The 18,917-nt window shown below is 34.0% G+C and overlaps 1 protein-coding gene across 3 annotated transcripts; it reads left to right on the top strand.

Annotated features, from left to right (window-relative positions):
• The first annotated feature begins 683 nt into the window (after positions 1-683).
• Positions 684-18,144, top strand: LOC128989803 (arylsulfatase B-like). Of its 3 annotated transcripts, none has more exons than XM_054411856.1 (11): positions 684-861; positions 5,311-5,419; positions 6,491-6,650; positions 6,791-7,014; positions 8,078-8,312; positions 10,300-10,457; positions 11,829-11,985; positions 13,761-13,901; positions 15,303-15,494; positions 16,537-16,665; positions 17,248-18,144. In XM_054411856.1, the coding sequence occupies exons 1-11, from the start codon at positions 818-820 to the stop codon at positions 17,505-17,507; spliced, it is 1,809 nt and encodes a 602-aa protein (XP_054267831.1). In that variant the 5' UTR covers positions 684-817; the 3' UTR covers positions 17,508-18,144. The 3 variants fall into 3 exon arrangements, with proteins under 3 accessions (XP_054267831.1, XP_054267833.1, XP_054267832.1); XM_054411858.1 differs by having other exon boundaries at positions 687-861; positions 17,263-18,144; XM_054411857.1 differs by lacking the exon at positions 684-861 and adding an exon at positions 1,283-1,397.
• Positions 18,145-18,917: the final 773 nt, after the last annotated feature.

Below are 18,917 nucleotides of genomic sequence, written 5' to 3'. Positions count from 1 at the left end.
GTGAATTTAATAATAAGTTATGATTGTATAAATAGTTTCCAATATTCTCTAATTCTACATATGTAAAAATTTCAGTTTCTTCTGGAGATTTAGATGATACAATCAAATTAGAATCATCAGCGTAAAGACATAATATAGAATTTTGCTTGTAGGTTAAATTATCTTCCATGCCCTTAAGGTAACACAAAAAAGCAAAGGCCCCAAAATTGAACCTTGTAGGACCCCAAATTTAATTGGTTGATAAGTTGATGATGATTTGATAATTCTATTATGATTTGTCAAATGGGTAATTTCCACAAATTGAGATCTATTTGTCAAATAGAAAGAAAACCAGTTAAGAGCTCTTTTAGATATTCCAATTATTTTAAGTTTTTCTAGTAATTTTCTATGTTTTACACTATCAAATGCTTTAGAAAGGTCCATAAATATGCCAATTGTATAATGTCCTTTGTCTACTGAATCAATGACTGATTGGATAAAAGAAACAGCTGCATCACCATTCCCATATGTTTATGAACAAGCTGGCTGTTAGTAAGATTTTAATGGTAAGAGTTTAGTACAACTATCCACCACTGTGTAGTGTTGCGCTGCCCGTGCTGCAGTATATATGGCCTGTTTTTTCTAGTGGAGCCTTGGTATAAAGCAGAAATATAGTATAAATAGTAATTATAAACAGATTATAAGGATGGACCTAATGTGACCTTGGGGAATGTGTTATCAACTGTTATCAGTGGTGGTGATTTGTCAGTTGTCCATTGAGCAGTGAAGTGTAGGACTGACCTAACCTTAGACCTCTTGATTGCCCCCTCTCTTAGTCATGAAAGATACAAAAACATATTTCATTCTGTGCATGATGACTTTGTAAGTAAACATTGCAATTACTTAACCCTAAAATGAATAAATGTTTCACTTTTTTACCAGAGGGAATGTGCATTTATACTATAATTTATTTAAATTCTCACAGAAATAAAGTATTTAACAAAAGCGTTAAATGCTGGAATGAAGTATTATTTATAAAGTTTTGTTTTAAATAATCTGAAGAAGAAAAGTGAAATTACAAATATTCTGATGAAAGGGGATAAAGAATTACCAAACAGTTCTGAAAACTACTCAAACTTAATCCCTTAAGATTATTTCTAGAGTGTAACATCTTAATTTGATTACCGGATGCGGATTATACATAAGAAGTTTGTAAGCCTTATTTGCTTTTTACTTTTCCGACACATAATCCAAGTCCTAATTTCAAGACAAAGACACTGGGTTTATAATAGCAACGTTACATGTTTAATTTAGTAGTCTTATTTAGAGTTAACTAGAGTCTGGAGCCAAGACCTTGACTATTTGCAAACATCTGTTATGAAATCTGTTTATATTTTTTGCTCTTTGGCAGTGATATTGTAAGTAAAAAGATTTATTAATTTGCATGTTCTGATTGCTGCACTTCCTTAGAGCATTCATTTCTAAAGAAAATTATTTTTTGTATGTTTTTACAACATATATAATATATACATTTACAATAAGGTTCTGAAATTTTGTAAGAATACAAAATTTAGTTGGAAGGAAAGAGTGATGTGAAAAGAACCATGTTTAAATACAATTCTTGAATTTTAATATAAACTTGCAAAGCATGAGCTCTATTTCTAAATTGGCGATACTTCTTGATTAAAATTAAAATATAAAAGATTTGAGCTACAGTAAAGTGTTTTTAATAAGTAAATTTTTTATTTTCAAATTGTATTCTTTTATAGACAAACTAAACATCAAAAGTTAACAACTCATACTCAGACAACAATACATATGTTGTTAAAATGAAACTGAACTCTTTGAAGCATGGATAGTTTTTTTCATCACTCCGTAACGAAAGTAACTACTTTCAATAACAGCTGACATCAATGAAAGTAGTCGTTTCCCAAGCGCCAAGCTCTAATTTAGGGCGAGGGAAAATCGATCAGCTGATTTTCATTTTCAAATTGTATTCTTTTATAGACAAACTAAACATCAAAAGTTAACAACTCATACTCAGACAACAATACATATGTTGTTAAAATGAAACTGAACTCTTTGAAGCATGGATTAGTATATTTCATTACTAGGACCGAAAGTGGCATTTTCCGACGCGCGCCCAAGTTTCATGTGTGAGGCAAAGCCGAACACAGGAAACCCAAATTTTACGTGCGAGGCAAAGCCGAGCAGGTGAGAGTTATTTTCACGTACGAGGTGAAGCCGAGGACGGGAATATTGGAGCAAGTGTCGGAAAAATGCTTTTGGTACGAGTTATGAACGATACTTTTCATCACGACGCAAAAATACACAGATGCAGAATAACATATCTCAGTAGCATTATTAGACCACTCTTTATCATTGAAAATACACTTCACGACTTAAATATATGGCTTCATAATTGTAATTATTTAGATAAATGTATTGATAAATACTTCGTCACTTACGTTAATTAACTTAACATTTTGTAATTTGTACCAGTGTCCAAGCTTTCTGTATTCCTCTTCTTATCCTTCCGGTGATTTATCCGGTGAAATGTGATAAGTTAAGTTGTTTTCATCAAATCATCAATAATGTTAGACATACTTTGAGCAATTCCAAACATGCACTATGTTAAAAACACAGCAAATCAAACAAATGCCTGTTTCTGTATGGATTTAGATTGTTCAACAATAAAAACAGCTGTTTCAAATCATTAAATTAAACCGTAACACTAGCGCACGTAGTGAGTAAATAGAGAACTAATCGAGAGCGAGGGAAAGTAAATTTAGAGCGAGGGAAAATCAGCTGATCGATTTTCCCTCGCCCTAAATTAGAGCTTGGGAAACAGCTACTTTCATTGAAGACAGCTGTTATCGAAAATAGTTACTTTCGGCGAAGAGTGATGAAAAGTTTTTTTCATCACTCCATAACGAAAGTAACTACTTTCAATAACAGCTGACATCAATGAAAGTAGTCGTTTCCCAAGCGCCAAGCTCTAATTTAGGGCGAGGGAAAATCGATCAGCTGATTTTCCCTCGCTCTAAATTTACTTTCCCTCGCTCTCAATTAGTTCTCTATTTATTCACTACGCGCGCTAGTGTTTTGTTATGGTTTAATTTAATGATTTGACTCAGCTATTGTTCAAAGTTGTTTTATTCTTTTATTTTGATATTCAAACAAAATGTATTGAAAAATATACGTAGGTTTCCTTTTAGAACATTTTATTTTATTTTATTTTCATGTTCAATCAAATTAATTGAGAAATAAAATAGTTGTAATATTACTGAGGTCTGCTATTCTGTATTTGTGTATTTTTGCGTCGTGATGAAAAGTATCGTTCATAACTCGTACCGAAAGTTATTATCCGGCACTTGCTCCATTATTCACATTATTAAATAAAATAGCTCTCACATACTCGGCTTCGCCTCGCACGTGAAATTGATGTTCACTGTGTTCGGCTTCGCCTCACACAAAAACTTGAGCGCGCGACAGAAAATGCCACTTTCGGTCCTAGTAATGAAATATACTATTATCCCACCTAAATTAATCACTTTGTGCACTATTTTTCAGCTGATACAAAAAAGTAATATAATTGTTGCCCAAGCTCTACACCTTTTCCACTTTTATTTCAGAAAGGGTCAATTGTATTTCAGAATGGTCATTTGTATTTCAGAAATGGCAATTTGAATTCCAGATGTAAGATTTTAATTTTAGAAAGTGTCAATTGTATTTCAGAATAGTAATTTTAATTTCAGAAATCATCACTTTTATTTCAGAAATGGTCATTTATATTCAATAAATGATTATTTGCATTTCAGAAGATGTCAATTGTATTTCAGAAATAATTTGTGTTAACAACTTTGTCATCAGCATTAGGAATTAGCTATAAATTCGTTATGAGAAAAAACCTTTAGTTAGTATAATTGTTGTATCATAGGATGAGATTCAACTCGGAAAAATATCTCATTAGGCCCTGGTCAAATCAGGAAAAACGTGATAAACTTTTCTAGGCTAACCTAATTAACCTAAACTTAACCCTGGGCTTCTTATAAATTAAATTTGAATCAGATCCGCTCCGACTGTGTAAAATTGTCTAATCGATCATTTCTGAAATACAATTGACTTTGTCTGAAATACATTTGACTAATCCTGAAGTATATGTGACAATTTCTGAAATACATATGACTACTTCTGAAATTCAATTGATGTTTTCTGATATAAAAGTTACTATAGTCTGGAATGCAAATGATACTTTCTGAAATGAAAATGATAATTCTGAAATACAATTGATGCTTTCTGAAATAGACTTGACACGTTCTGAAATAGAATTAGAAAAGGTGTAGTTTAAGTTCTAAGTTTTATCAGTTTAAAGCAAGAGAAACCGATCAGCTGATTTTAACTTGCTCTAATTTACTTTCCCTTCCTGTCAATCAGTTCTTCATTTGTGTGCTAATGTTTGTTTACAATCATTCCTTTTATAAAAAAAACCAGCCGTTTTTACTGTTCAACCATACACAAATGTAAACAGAAACATGCATAAACTAGTTTATTGCTGTGTTTACTGCACAATAAACGTAACCTTAAACTTGAACTTCTAATTTTTATGTTATTGTTATTTAGGTTTTTATAACCCATTTGCTTCAATTTTCCTTTTAATGTTACTTAGGAAATACAGTATAATAGTTTTATTTTACCGAGGACTGCTAATTCTGTTTGTAAGTATATTTTGAGTCATGATGAAAAGTATTGTTCATAACCGCTTATAACGTATAATGTTTGACGTACCATACCGAAAGTAATTTTCCAGCACTAGAGCCAATTATTCCCGTCCTCCGTATTACCTCGTACATGGATGTGTTCAGCGGCATAAATAACACCCCCACAACCCCTGCAGTGCGGGAGGGCGCCAAATTCCAGGGTCCAGGGGGTACTGAGGTCCTATTGACACCGCCGACAGCAATCACAAGACCTACCTGTCTACATGACCAAAGAAGATGTTCACGATTTTGACACAACTGCTGAATGAGATGATGTAATTTCCGTTACCGCGGGAGATGAAGATCGCTCGTTGTACTTACGCCACTGCATGTGTTTGGCTTTGCCTTACTTATGAAACTTGAGTACACACCGGAGAATGCCACTTTCCAGTAATGAAATTTACTATTCGATCATTTAAACCCAAATGCTGATAGGAATATTATTATTTTATTGATGCTTCAAGAAGAATGAGTGTACTATTTGTTACTAGATGATTATTTTAGATCAGTAACTACCATACCTAATTTTGTTCTGTAACCAAACTATTTTTATTTATTTTTTTATTTTCAGTGCAGTCCTATTGGGGCTGGGTCTGTTTGCAAGTATTTGGTGGCTTGATGCTTCAGTTCAAGCTTCTAAAACTTCTCCTCACATAATTATCATCTTGGCAGATGATTTGGTGAGAAAACAAGGAGAAAATAAAATATTCAATTAGAATAACATAGCTGTGCACTTAGAAATAGTTATCTGTAGTCACTTTGATAACGTCTTAGGATAAAATTATCAGTATGTGTAGCCTAGTTTACGCCAAAAATAAAATGTAGAAACATGTGTATAGTAGGACAAAAGAAAATCTATTGTAGCCTTCTGTTGCAGGCAAAAGTAAATTATGCTTAACCAGAATATCATACTACTCAGTGTCATTGACTTGGTTTAAAAAATAAAACTTTCAAAATGCTCATGTTATGTCTTGGCAAACAAATACGATACTCACACCTCTTAATGAAGAAAGGGTACATTAGTGAGATAATGGACTTTGACAAAGAACTTATAGAAGTTAAAAGAATATGCCATACATAAAAAGTTAGTTTGACACATACGTGTTATTGTTACATAAGTACTTTTTTAAATCCAAACTGTTTGTGCTACCAAATACCGTAGCAGGCAGGACCAGATCTTCCATAGTGGACAAGCCCGCTAAGGCGCTTTTTCCAATCGGTTGATGGCCAATGCGGGAGATCCTCAGTAAAGTTGTAGAAGGCTTTTGATGTCTGTATACCAGTACATATACCTATACTGTGCGGTAGTGTAAGTGTGGACGTGTATTCTAAAAAGGTAGATATACAGGATGCAGTTTGTATGTGTGCAGATTCATGCAGCATTCAGGGTAGCATCCAACTTTCTGACACAGTTTGTCCAGAGTATTCTCCTCTTAAGGCTTAGGTCACATGTTAACTTGACCTGAAGAAATATGGTGAACAATCTCAGGTCCGCTTCTAACAGAGTAGAGGTTTTTAAAATTAAATTGAGATTTTCCTGGTTAATTCAGAAGCCTCACACACTACTGGTTGACCACCTGGGTGCATAAACAAATTTTACCTCCTCTCCATGAATACAAAACCAAAAAGATAAACCCTCTGAACTTTTTGCATACATTTGGATTATGATTCCAGGAATTGAGCGACGTCAACTACGCTACTCAGCCTATCTGTACACCAGCCATGGTTTTGTTCTAATATTGTGTTTCCAGGGATGGAACGATGTCAGTTTCCATGGGTCAGACCAGTTCCAGACACCCAACATCGATGCCCTAGCATACTCTGGTGTCATTCTACACGACTACTACACTCAGCCTATCTGTACACCAGCCAGGGCTGCCCTGCTTACTGGCAGACACCCCATCAGTAATGGTGAGCAGATCTTCTGTAAACCATCATAGCCTGTAGTAGTTGGTACCTATATTAAAATTTTTGATGGTTTCTACAGTTCAAAAATTTGCATTGAAGAAACAAACGTATAATATTATATCTTTAGTGTTTAAATGCTGTAGGAATGGAGCATGATGTGATATACGCTCCACAACCATGGGGTCTCCCACTCTCGGAGCGTATAATCCCACAGTATCTACAGTCTTTGAACTACAAGTCTCATGCAGTGGGGAAGTGGCACCTCGGCTTCTTCCACTCCAACTATACTCCAGCCAGGCGAGGCTTTGACTCTCACTACGGCTCCTGGCTTGGGCATCAAGACCACTACTCACATATGGGGTATGAGGTTAGAGGAATCGTGATAAGTTGGATTTAAAAAAATTATTTCAATTTACGAATACATCACTGATTAGTACGTAGACAGATTCAGCCAATAATGTAGGTTTGTAATAAATAAGCCCTCAAACAAATAAAGTAGCTAACACCAATCTTCAAATAAAGAGCAACAATATATTTTTTTAAACTAGATACAATCTATATAAAAAAATCAATCTCTAAGGAGTGTGTGCTCTTTTAGCGAATTTCCCTATAGGGAAGTAGCTATTACCGTAGGTCTCATGGTAAGACCTAGGCCCGGGACCGATTTACTTTTTCATTTTGATGTCCCCAGAGGCCAAAAACACCATTCGTTCAAATTTTTATATATCTATATATAGATATACATATATATACATGCATATATATTTACACACATATATATATATATATATATGTGTGTGTCCATCCGCACGATAACTTGAGTAATTTTTGTCCGATTTTGATAAAATTTGGTTTGAAGGTGTAAGGCGGGATCAACTTGAATGAGTTTGCGAACCAACATGATCGGACTATGAACCCCCCATAAACCCCCTTTATAGGGGGTTTTATGGGGTAAAAATAGATTTTTCCCATTTTAGACCCTAAAAACACAAATTTTCACAATTTCTTTTAAAACCATTTTGTAGAGCTTAAAAGAACAAATAATTTAGTATATTGAAGCGTTATTATGCGCCTAATTGTTACGGGGATAATAAAAAAAAGGTAATTTTAAAATTCCCATGTTATTCTTATGGAGAATAAGTCAACTGTTGTAATTTGCTTGTTTATGAACATATTTTGATCAAATTTGGAAAATACATTAATTTCTTACTAAACCACAGTACCTTTTAACATTTTACATTAAAAACAACTTTTTTACCCTCCCTGTTGCAGCAAACCTAAGTACTCATTAAACTAATTCTGTTTAAATAGGGAATAAATGTGATATTTTTAAGGAAACATTTTAGTTTAAATCCAATCAGGCAAATGGAAATTCGCTAAGTTTGCAGGTTTGCTGCGGCGGGGGTATTTTATGCTTGTATTTTCTCCAGCCTCATCCAGGGTATGATTTCCATCGTGATTTGAACGTCAGCTGGGACGCTGCAGGTATGTACACCGCAGATCTCTTTACCAAGGAGGCTGAGCAGATTATTAGGGATCACGATGATTCTCAACCTCTCTTCCTCTACCTTGCCCATGATCTGCCTCACGCTCCTCTGCAAGCTGATGACAACATTGTCAAGAGATTCTCTTACATTCCAGACAAAAGGAGACAGAAATTTGCAGGTAACTATTGGTTGAATCAAGCGCTTCTTCTTAAAAAGAGAACCAACAATAAAAGTGTATTATTTTGTACATCAGTACATGGAATGGTATCAAAAACTATAGCCAAAACTTAACTTAAAGAAAACAAGTCTCTGTCATAAAGTAAAACATGAATTTGACATTTTTTTGCAACATATATGCACATTCCTCCATGGTTGTGAAGACATCATCATGCATCTTTCGGCCCCACCGGCCATGAAGTTATTGTCATTGCGATGAAGACATCATCAACGCTACAGATAATCGTGACAAAATCTATATGTTAGCCGGGTTGCAAAGACATCATTATTGCTTCCTCGATTGCAGTAATATCTCATAATTCCACCGCTTATACGGAGGCATCGTCATCACCTTTCGAGATGGCGGCAACATCTACATTCCCCTCAGTCATGTTAATTATAAAGTGTAAATGTTAAATTAATGAAACTAGTGTACCTGTTGCTCGGATTCGAGCAATTGCGGAGTATTACAGGCGACTCACGAAGATTATGGAAAGCATAATCAATAACAAAACCATGACCATGATGGTTTTTGTATTGGGTTTTCGTGTTGTGTTGTACTCACGATCTACACAACAGTTAGATATAATCAAAATCTTTTGTAAATATCTTATATCTTTTATCAAAAAGCTGATCTTGTTTTTTAGTGTTTCTACAAATTTTTCCCTCTCATAGCCACATTTGGTTGTCTATAATAACGATTATAAATTTTTTTAAAAATATTTCTTTTCTTCTACTTGGTTGTGTTCCATGACTTTTTCTATGTTTCCATTGTTTGCAAATCGGTTATTTCAATGATTGCCCAAGAAATGTAGCATATTGTTAATTCAGTTATATTTTTAGCCAAAACATGACACGATGCAGAATAAAATCGATTTTAAAATCAGAAAAACCCATTGCAAATACTGTACTTCATTTTGAAAAATTCAATAAATCACAATATAAATATTAACAGCTGTTTCATTAAAAAGTAGTGTAGAATTATGCATATGGTAAACAAATTTTAAGAGGCAAATTTAAAGGCTTCTGGGGCAGAGCCCCAAGGGAATTGACCTCGTTCCTATTTTGATGGCTCATCTATAGACCAAGACCTTTCTTTAGAGACCCCTACCAAGTTTCTACGCCCAGCCGTTCTCTCAAATTAGCTGGGACAAAAACCCAGTTTTTCCTCCATAAGGATAACATGGGATGGGAATTCAAAGGCCACTGGGGCAGAGCCCCAAGGAAAAATATTTCTTTTCTTCTACTTGGTTGTGTTCTATGACTTTTTTTACAACATGGGATGGGAATTCAAAGGCCACTGGGGCAGAGCCCCAAGGGAATTTACCACGTTTCTCTTTTGATGGCTCATCTATAGACCAAGACCTTTCTTTAGACACCTCTACCGAGTTTCTACGCCCAGCCGTTCGCTCAATTTAGCTATGACAAAGAAAAACAGTTTCAAATTAATATATAGATGTTAATAATTATTGATTATGAATTATCAAAATTGTATTGCAAGTGTTAATAAAATGTATTAATTTCACAACATTTGTTAGGGCTACTTACAAAAACCTTTACAAATCATCAATGGCAATACGTTAAAATTCCCCCCTAAACATCCCATTGGCTCAAGAGTGCCGCTGTCCGCCCTCACTGAGCATGCCACACATGCCCTGTGCAATGAGCTCGGAGAGGAGATCGTCAACCACCAGATTCCACAGATTTGGTGACAAGACGCCACCCTGTAGACACCCTCTTTGGGCCTTGACCTCTCTCACCGTCCCACACAGAGATGCTTGTGCTCCCCTACTTTTGAGCATGTTGCCTACCCACCTCACAACAGTGCTTACCACACACAGTGATGGTGTTATTTTTGTTGGTTTTGGTATGGTGGTATGGAATGTCTGGTTATATCAATAGTTAAACGCTATACTTTATTGGTCTTCAAATTGGATATTTTGTTCTAGCAATGGTGACAGCACTGGATGACTCTGTTGGTTGTGTAATGAGGTCTCTTGAGGCGAAGAACATGTTGAACAACTCCATTGTTCTGTTCCTATCTGACAACGGAGGTGCAACTAATGGATTCAATGGCAACGTTGCTTCCAACTGGCCTCTAAGAGGGGTTAGACGAGTTTTCTTACTTTTACAGCTGTTTTATGATCTAATTGTCTGGTTTAGCAATAAATAAGTTAAATACTGTAATACTTTGATACTTTTAATACTTTAAAACTTAAATCTGAAATGGTGACCATAGAAAGTACGTATTTTAAGCCAAGTATGAATGGAGATGAGTGTCGTATGAATGGCGCTATCTTGTAGTCTTGTTAGTGACTAAGGCTGACATATTCCTTAGACACTGCTGTTGATTAATAGCCCATATAGCCAATGACAACTAAGGGACCTACAGATTAAAGTGGTATCCGAACCGAACCAAATTTTTTTCTTAATTGACAAATTGGTCTAATTATCAGGATAGTACTTCGGATGGTTGTAGTACTCACTAGTGTGGACGTTAATCCACACCACGGAGTATCGCATCCACAGTGCATGCCTATAAATATTCACAATTCGTGACCTACTAGTTGTTGGATTACCGGACAACACCACTGTCCCAGTAAAAAAAATAATGAAATTATAAATACCAGAAGAGGACGTCATAAATTGCCGAGGCGCATATGAAAAGCTAAATTGAGTTCTGACTATGAATAGTTAAAAACTTTCTTAGCTTCTTAAACAACTAGATCCTTTTTAGTGCTACTTAAAATAAGTATTAGTTAAGTCGCATGGGCCTAAATTTTAACAAAGTACTGTATCATGAATAATAATTAATTAAGCCAATAAACAAGACGATTCCATAAACATCAGTTACCATTTGTCACTGTTTTATACATTTGAGTGTTTTCTAACTGTTGATTGCATATTCCACAGATTTAGAACATTCTGTCAAAGACATCTTACGAAGGGAATTTAGCTATGAAATACACAAATCGAGAATTAAAGATGTATACATTTTATACATAAGATTAAAATAGCATTGTAAATTTTTCAGATATATATATATATATATATATATATATATATATATATATATAAAGCAGAACTAATTAACAAAGAATAACTACGCCACTTTTTACTATATTGATTTTATTTTTGATATTCTTTACTTCAATACATAAAATATAAAATTAGCAATATATTTTTTTTTATTCAAGGTATTCTTGGCGACATTTGTCTTAAAAATTAGTATAAAACAAGGTTTTTGACTTTGGCTGGGCTTGTATTTTAATTGTTACATTTTAGGCACTCTCTCAACTGAGGATGGAATCAGATTCCAGATCCTGCGATGTAATAATCAAAACTTGTATTTTTGCTATTCCTAATGGAAAATGTCCGCAATAACTCCACTAAACAAAACACCATCAAAACATAGCCTAAATCAAAGAAGTATGTACCTAATATTAGTTCTAAAAATTATCCCTACCATGATATCCAGGGCAAGGACACGCTGTGGGAGGGTGGAGTGCGGAGTGTAGGAGTTATCTGGAGTCCTCTACTGGAGTCAACTCCCAGAGTTCACAGAGGCCTGGTCAATGTACAGGACTGGCTGCCTACATTACTGGAGGCTGCAGGAGTTGGCAACCAAACATTGGGTTGGTACCATTGAATAATCGGTTTGAACTGTTAAAGGTGGAGTTGTAAACAAAAAATGTATAAAACAAATGTAAACAGTAGAGGCTCTGGGTCGTGAAGAGGGACATTGATTTAAAACCCAACATAAACAAATATTCAAAGTCTTCAATGTACATTTTAAATCATTAAATGCTGCTGATGTACATATTTTCGTGGAGGAGTTCGTAAAAATCAAAATAGTAGGCAACGGTCCCCATTGTTGAAAACACATCCTGGAGCCCTTCAAAAAGTACACAGGAACACAATAGGGTAAAAATGAGTTGTTGTAAAAAGATGTTTGAAAATTGTACATTTTTATGTTTTGGAAGGATTTACAGGATATACCGTAACCATATGTTATACAATAATTATGTTAATATTTTCTATTCCAACCCAGACTAAAATGTATTGATCAAAGGTAAAAAAATTATTAAATTTACCATCAAGGTCTGTTAACCGGTTGATAACACACACATTAGATATTTTTAAAGGAGTTCAGTTTTTCCCATATAGGGAATAAGCTATTACCGTAAGTCTTGTGGTGAGACCTGGACCCCGGACCAATTTTCTTTTTCGTTTTCATGTCCCCACAGGCCAGAAACACCATCTGTTCAAATGCATATATGTGTGTGTGATGTCAGTATGTTAGCATTTTAATTCTAGAAAAGATTATCCCTTTTCATTCAATGAAATTTGGTAAAAATGTGTAAACCTACAGTTAAACCAGCATGATCTGACTATGGGAATTGGGTTTTAAGAGGTAAAAATTGGGTTTTTCCATTTCTGACCAACAAAACGTAACATTTTGCAATTTACTTTAATGTTATTAAAGTGGTTTAAAAACCTGAATTTAACTTAAATAAAAAAAAACCCCCGCCGCAGCAAACCTGCCAACTAAGCAAATTTCCATTTGCCGGAATTGATTTTCAAATTAAATCTATTTAAATAACATTAGGTTTAACGAGTCCCTAGGTTTGCTGCTACAAGGAAACTGTTAAAGTGGGGTTTTTAGTAAAATATTAATAGCTTAGTATAAAATAAATAAATTTGCCAAGTTTTATCAAAATATATCTATAAACAAGTTAACTACAACATTTTACAATATTATCCATAAGAATAACATGGAAATTTTAAAATAACAAATTTTTGAATTTTCTCCGTAACCAATAATTGTAAAACACTTTGATGTACTTAATTATTTGTTTTTTTAAGCTCTTAAAAAAGGTTTAGAATGAGATAAATTGGGATATTTTGTGTTTTGAGGGTCAAAAATGAGAAAACCCATTTTTACCCCATAATACCCCCCGTAAAACCCCGTTCCCATGGTCCGATCATGCTGGTTTGCGAACTCATTCAAGTTTATCCCGCCTTACACCTTTCAACCAAATTTCATCAAAATCGGACAAAAACTACTCAAGTTATCGCGTTTACGGACGTATATATATATAAATCTATATATATGTACACAACATACATATATTAAAATTTGAGCGAATGGTGTTTTTGGCCTCTGGGGACATCAAAATGAACAAGTAAATCGGTCCCGGGCCTAGGTCTTACCGTGCCACCTACAGTAATAGCTACTTCCCTATATGGAAATTGTTAATACAATAATACTTTTTGGATAAAAATATAAATAAGTTGGAGAAAAATACTTGCAGTCAGTATAATATTGCTATTGGAGTTATTCAAATCTTTAACATTCAAACTAGCGTTTCTAATTTTACTATGATGACTTACCTAATGCATCTTTCAGATACAAGCCATCTAGATGGTGTAAGTCAATGGCCCTCTTTGCAACAGAAGACAAAACCACCGTACTCAACTATGCTGCATAATGTCGACAAACAGAGGAAAATTGGTGCACTGAGACATGGCGACTGGAAACTCGTCACTGGTACTTGTACTGCATAGTCTAACTGAAAACAGATCAGCAAAAATTGTCAGTTGTTCTCATGATCACTGTTAAATCCTTCTATTTCTTTCAAAATCCGTACACTGACTGTGCAGTCTTTAAAAAAGCTTGAACCACATAGGGCTTAGCTAGCTTATAACTTTTTGTAAGGAGTTTGTTGTAAGGCTGGTCATCACCAAGACAATATAGTTCGGCCGCTTAGAAAGCGACCTCCTCTAGCATTGGTTAGCATTAGCGTGCAGGTCGCTTTCTAAGCGGCCAAACTATAGTAGGTTCACTGACTTCTTATTACTTGACCAGGTTAGTGAAATTCAGATTAAACAAACTTTTCTTTCTATGAAGAAAAGAAACATTTTCCTGGGACCGGGTGCACCTTTTATCTTTAAAAATATTTTTACAGATGAAAATCTGGAATAGTGTATTCCTAATTGAAAATTTAATACAGCATACTTTGCCAAAACCCTGTAGTTTACAGCAACAAATAAACTTCCTAAATTCCTAAACGAGATGAAATGTTCACACAAAAACATCGGTCAGACCCATGTAAAAGCATAATTTTAAAATTTATTATAAAAACAATCTGCAATTCAAAAAATGTCTTCTTAAATGTTGAATGAACTAAAATAGTTTTGTAAGAGCAATCGGATGATGACAATGTGGATTGTGGATTAGTGATACAGGAAATTATCACATGACCATGGCAAGGCCACAACCTCATTGTGAAACTGGCGTCAGAGTTTACCTGCTTCATTGAAATTGAAAGTATCTCCGTCAAATTTCGGTTGAGTAACATCGATCAAAAGTGAAACAGTGTCATGAAATTAACAACTTAACTGTCACCTCACCTCTGGAAGCTGGCGGGAAAAGTCATCTTAGCAGTTTCCTTGGTTTAATAAATAAAAAAAGTTGTTATCTATGTCCTTTTCACGTATTATTGATATATACATGAAAATACCATGAAAACCAATCAGGAGAATAACAAAAAATCCAATATAACTAAAAAAAATTAAATACAACTTTTTATAACAAATCAGCAAAGGTATAATGAAGCAGCATTAGGTACTGCTCTTAAATAAGTTGTCATAAGCTTATTACAATAAATCATAATATATTAGTAATATTTTTGTACCTACAATATGGTGTCTACCTAATTAATGTTAAGTGGTTTGCAAGAAAGTCAACATATTAGAATATGTTTAATTTATTTCATATAATAATTTGTACTCATTTATTAGTATCCAATGTCTATAATTTATCAGTCCAATACCAGAAACTCCTACAAAATCTTATAGGCTTATTTGTTAATTTAGAATCATTCAATAAAAATATACCTTAAATTTTAAATTTAACAAAATGAAGTGAAGACGTCAATGTTTGTTCCAGGTAGAACGTACAACGGAGCTTACGATGGGTTTTACGGACGTTTGAATGGCAAAGTGGCTTATGATTTGAATAAAATAAGGAACAGTGAAACAGGAAATGCTGTTAGTAACACTACATCACCTCTGCCCTGTGACTCTGATATCTTGAAGATGAGGACAGCGGCTACAGTCTCGTGTTTATCTTCCCAAATAGGTAAGCAGGAAAGAGATTTAAAATAACAATGATAATAATAATAAGAGGAAGAATCAATTAATCATCTAAACATTACATGGAAAACACATTGTCAGCTACAATAATCAGGCTAGTTATTAAAAGTCACTTCAGCTTCAGACTATTAATCAGTACTAGAAGTGGTCCAGTGGCTGAAAACTCAACCAAAAATATGTAATGTCACACTTCTTCTATTCACACTGTAAATAAAACATGTGATTGGAATTTCTTCCATTTGTTTTGATTTTCTATGTATATTTCGTTGTTATTTTGTCACCATGAGCATGGCAACCCATAAGGCCCTTGTTAATTTTTTGTGCTTATTTTTTAGCCTGGTTTAATAAAAAAAAAAAAATTCTGCACACCTGCAGAGAAATATCCTTTTAACAGTAAGCATAGATTTCCCGGCAATGGACAGGAGCTGAGAAATAAGGTTTTCAAGAAACATGCTTGCATATTAGGATTAAAATAAAATGAAAACTCCTTTGTTGAATACAATGGATCGTTCAACAGGCAGTTTGTCAAATTAGACTAAAATCTATATATTAATAGACAAGCATGTTTCTTTAAATCCTTTTTCTCAGCTTGTGTGCATCGCAGGAAAAATCTACACATATGGTTAGAAAAATATTTGCCTGTAGAAGTGCAGAATCGATTTATAAATTAAAATAGGCTAAAAAATTAATTTAAATTTAAAAAAAATGTCATGGGCCATGGGTTGCCATTCTGATGGCGAAATAACAAACAGAAAATCAAAACAAATGGAAGAAGTTCCAATCACATGTGTTATTCACAGCGTAGGACCAGGACGAAAATAGACAAGTTTGCCCAATACATATTTTTTTGTTGAGTTTTCAACCACTGGACGTCCTCTAGTATAAATAATTCAACACTGAAATGGTAAATCACTAATCAGTCTTAAGCCTGAAATAATTTTAATTAATTATTTAATTTAACACAGCATTTTGTACTCCAGCATTTTTATTTTCTAATCAAAGAAAACAATATGATTTTTATTTTCCAGCAACTCCAAAAGTGACTCCACACGTAATTCATATTAGGGACACAATGTTTATTGTGGATATCAATGAAACTGGTTCAGCAATGCAGAGGAAAATGAATAAAAGAAAACATTTAAACACTTCTAATGAAGGTTTGTGGATATAATGGTCATAGGTCACATCTAAGATAATAATTATAGCTATTAAAGTATTAATTATGATTAGAAATGGGCCTAACAATATAATGTGTAGCTGCAGTTTTTACGATTTTCGTATTAGATTACTTAAAAAATGCATTGGAAGACTTTGATTGATTTCTAAAATTTAATGTAAAAATTTCGATCTTAAAAAGTCTAAGCTTGTCGTTATTAAATTAATTGTAAATGTCAATGATTGTAAAAATATTAGCGTAATTTTTCCTTACGCTGTACTTAGATTGATAATACTGTTTTAATTTTTAAAACAATTATTCACAACATTTTAACTGTGGATTTGACATTCCTTTCCTTTCTTTCAAAATACTCCTTCAATAGAAGAATAATGAAAATCTGTCTAGTGGTTGTTTCAGAATATTTAGGCAAAAAATCCCTTCAGGTTATAAGGTTATTTCATGTGTGTTTGATTCAGTTAAGGTTATTCAGATGAAAAGGTTTATTCATTCTGTGTACTGTAGTTAAATCCAGCGTTGCATTTATATATTGTATCTCAAACTAAACTCACAAAGTTATTCACAGCTGTTCTTTTACCAGTTCCCACACAGAGTACACTGGATGCCACCGCGTGTAAACCTCATCTATCCCCGTGTCTTTTCAACCTGCTGGAAGATCCCTGCGAGAAACGGAACATAGCGGCAGAGTTTCCGGAAACAGTAAACCAGCTGATGTCCATACTGCAGAGCTACCAACCTGTGGCACCAAATAACCGACCAGAAGATCCCCGCAGCTATCCGATCCATTGGAACAACACTTGGACAAACTGGCTAGACTTTTTGTGATGTGGAGAAATGTTAAAAATACACCACACCAATATACGTTGAAAGAACCATGCATAGAATAGGTTATGTTATATTTGTATAACACTGATATAACAGAGTGTGTATAAATATGATCATGTATAGTATGATGAGTGATGGATGAGCGTTTAAGAACGAAAGAGGCCCAGATGATTACACTATTTATTCAAGATTAAATTTTTATTTCAAAGACATTTACACTTACACATCTGGGTCCAGTATTTAATCATAAAAAAAGAATTGATTATTTTTACTGTTCATCGTATATGAACAGGGAACTTTTTTTACAAAATCACTTTTCAGAAATCGGTTTCATGCGTGTAATATTTTATAAATGCCATTTTTGAGGGAAGGATTGTATATGCATTTGTATCAATTACAGTTACATTTTATACTGTACAGGAAACAAAAAATAATATTGCTGCAATTTTGTGGCTTTAAAGTTATAAATTGTCTGCAATGTGTTAGTTATCAAGTGTGTTTTCTTTGTAATGGACTGAACGTGATATCCCACCATAATAGTTCGTAGATTTTTGTTTAGTTACGTGTAGGCTGTGACTCCAAATATTGGCAAAACCCAATAAATGTATACCAAATAAATTAAATGGATATTTTTTCCTATCTTGTTAACGATTTCAACAGTGACATAAAAAATTGCCTTTTACTGCTACAAATTCAGGTGCATTATTATAGTACTAGCACAACCCGTCTTGACTTTGCTCAAGACAATTTTGATTAAAAAGCTAAATGCTTTATCTGAAACTACAGATAAGGGAGTAACTACTAAGTTATTTCCTTGCATGTGCCGATGCTAAATAATAAAATAGGGTCGCCGGAATTTTATCCCCCTGGAATTTTACCCCCTGGGCAAAGCTGACGTCACTATGACGTAGTAACCTGAGCGGCCAAAAGTTTGCCGATTTTAGAAATTGAATGATTGATTTTCTTATTTCTGTTTTTAATTAATTGTAAACATTTCATTATTTTAGTAGCCTATCTTTATTTATTTTGTAATCTCAACTAAGTAAACAGAATTCGCTGTTTTATTTTGATCATATTAACCAACAGTTGGCTTCAAAGATCGAAGCCTGATACTCGAATCTCAAAATTAAAATTAAAAAGCTGTTCGATTAGTTAATCTTACTAATATTATAAATCTGAAAGTTTGTGAGTTTGTGTGTATGTTTGTTGCTCAATCACGCATAAACTACTGGACGGATTGGGCTGAAATTTGGCATGATGATAGCTCACATTCCCGATTAACATTAAATCATATTCTTATCTCAAAAACCCTTTCGGGCTCCGTCCCAGTGGCTCTGTAGTTCCCCATGTTAATCTTATGATTTTTCATATTTAAAAGGAATTAATGAATCTTAACAGCTGTTTCAATTA

The sequence above is a fragment of the Macrosteles quadrilineatus genome, unplaced genomic scaffold, assembly GCF_028750875.1.
Source record: "Macrosteles quadrilineatus isolate MER2022 unplaced genomic scaffold, UCM_ALF_1.0 Scaffold_3__2_contigs__length_128488019, whole genome shotgun sequence".
NCBI classification, from domain to species: domain Eukaryota; kingdom Metazoa; phylum Arthropoda; class Insecta; order Hemiptera; family Cicadellidae; genus Macrosteles; species Macrosteles quadrilineatus.
The sequence above is the reverse complement of the archived record's forward strand: the minus strand, read 5'-3'. Positions and strand labels throughout refer to the sequence as shown.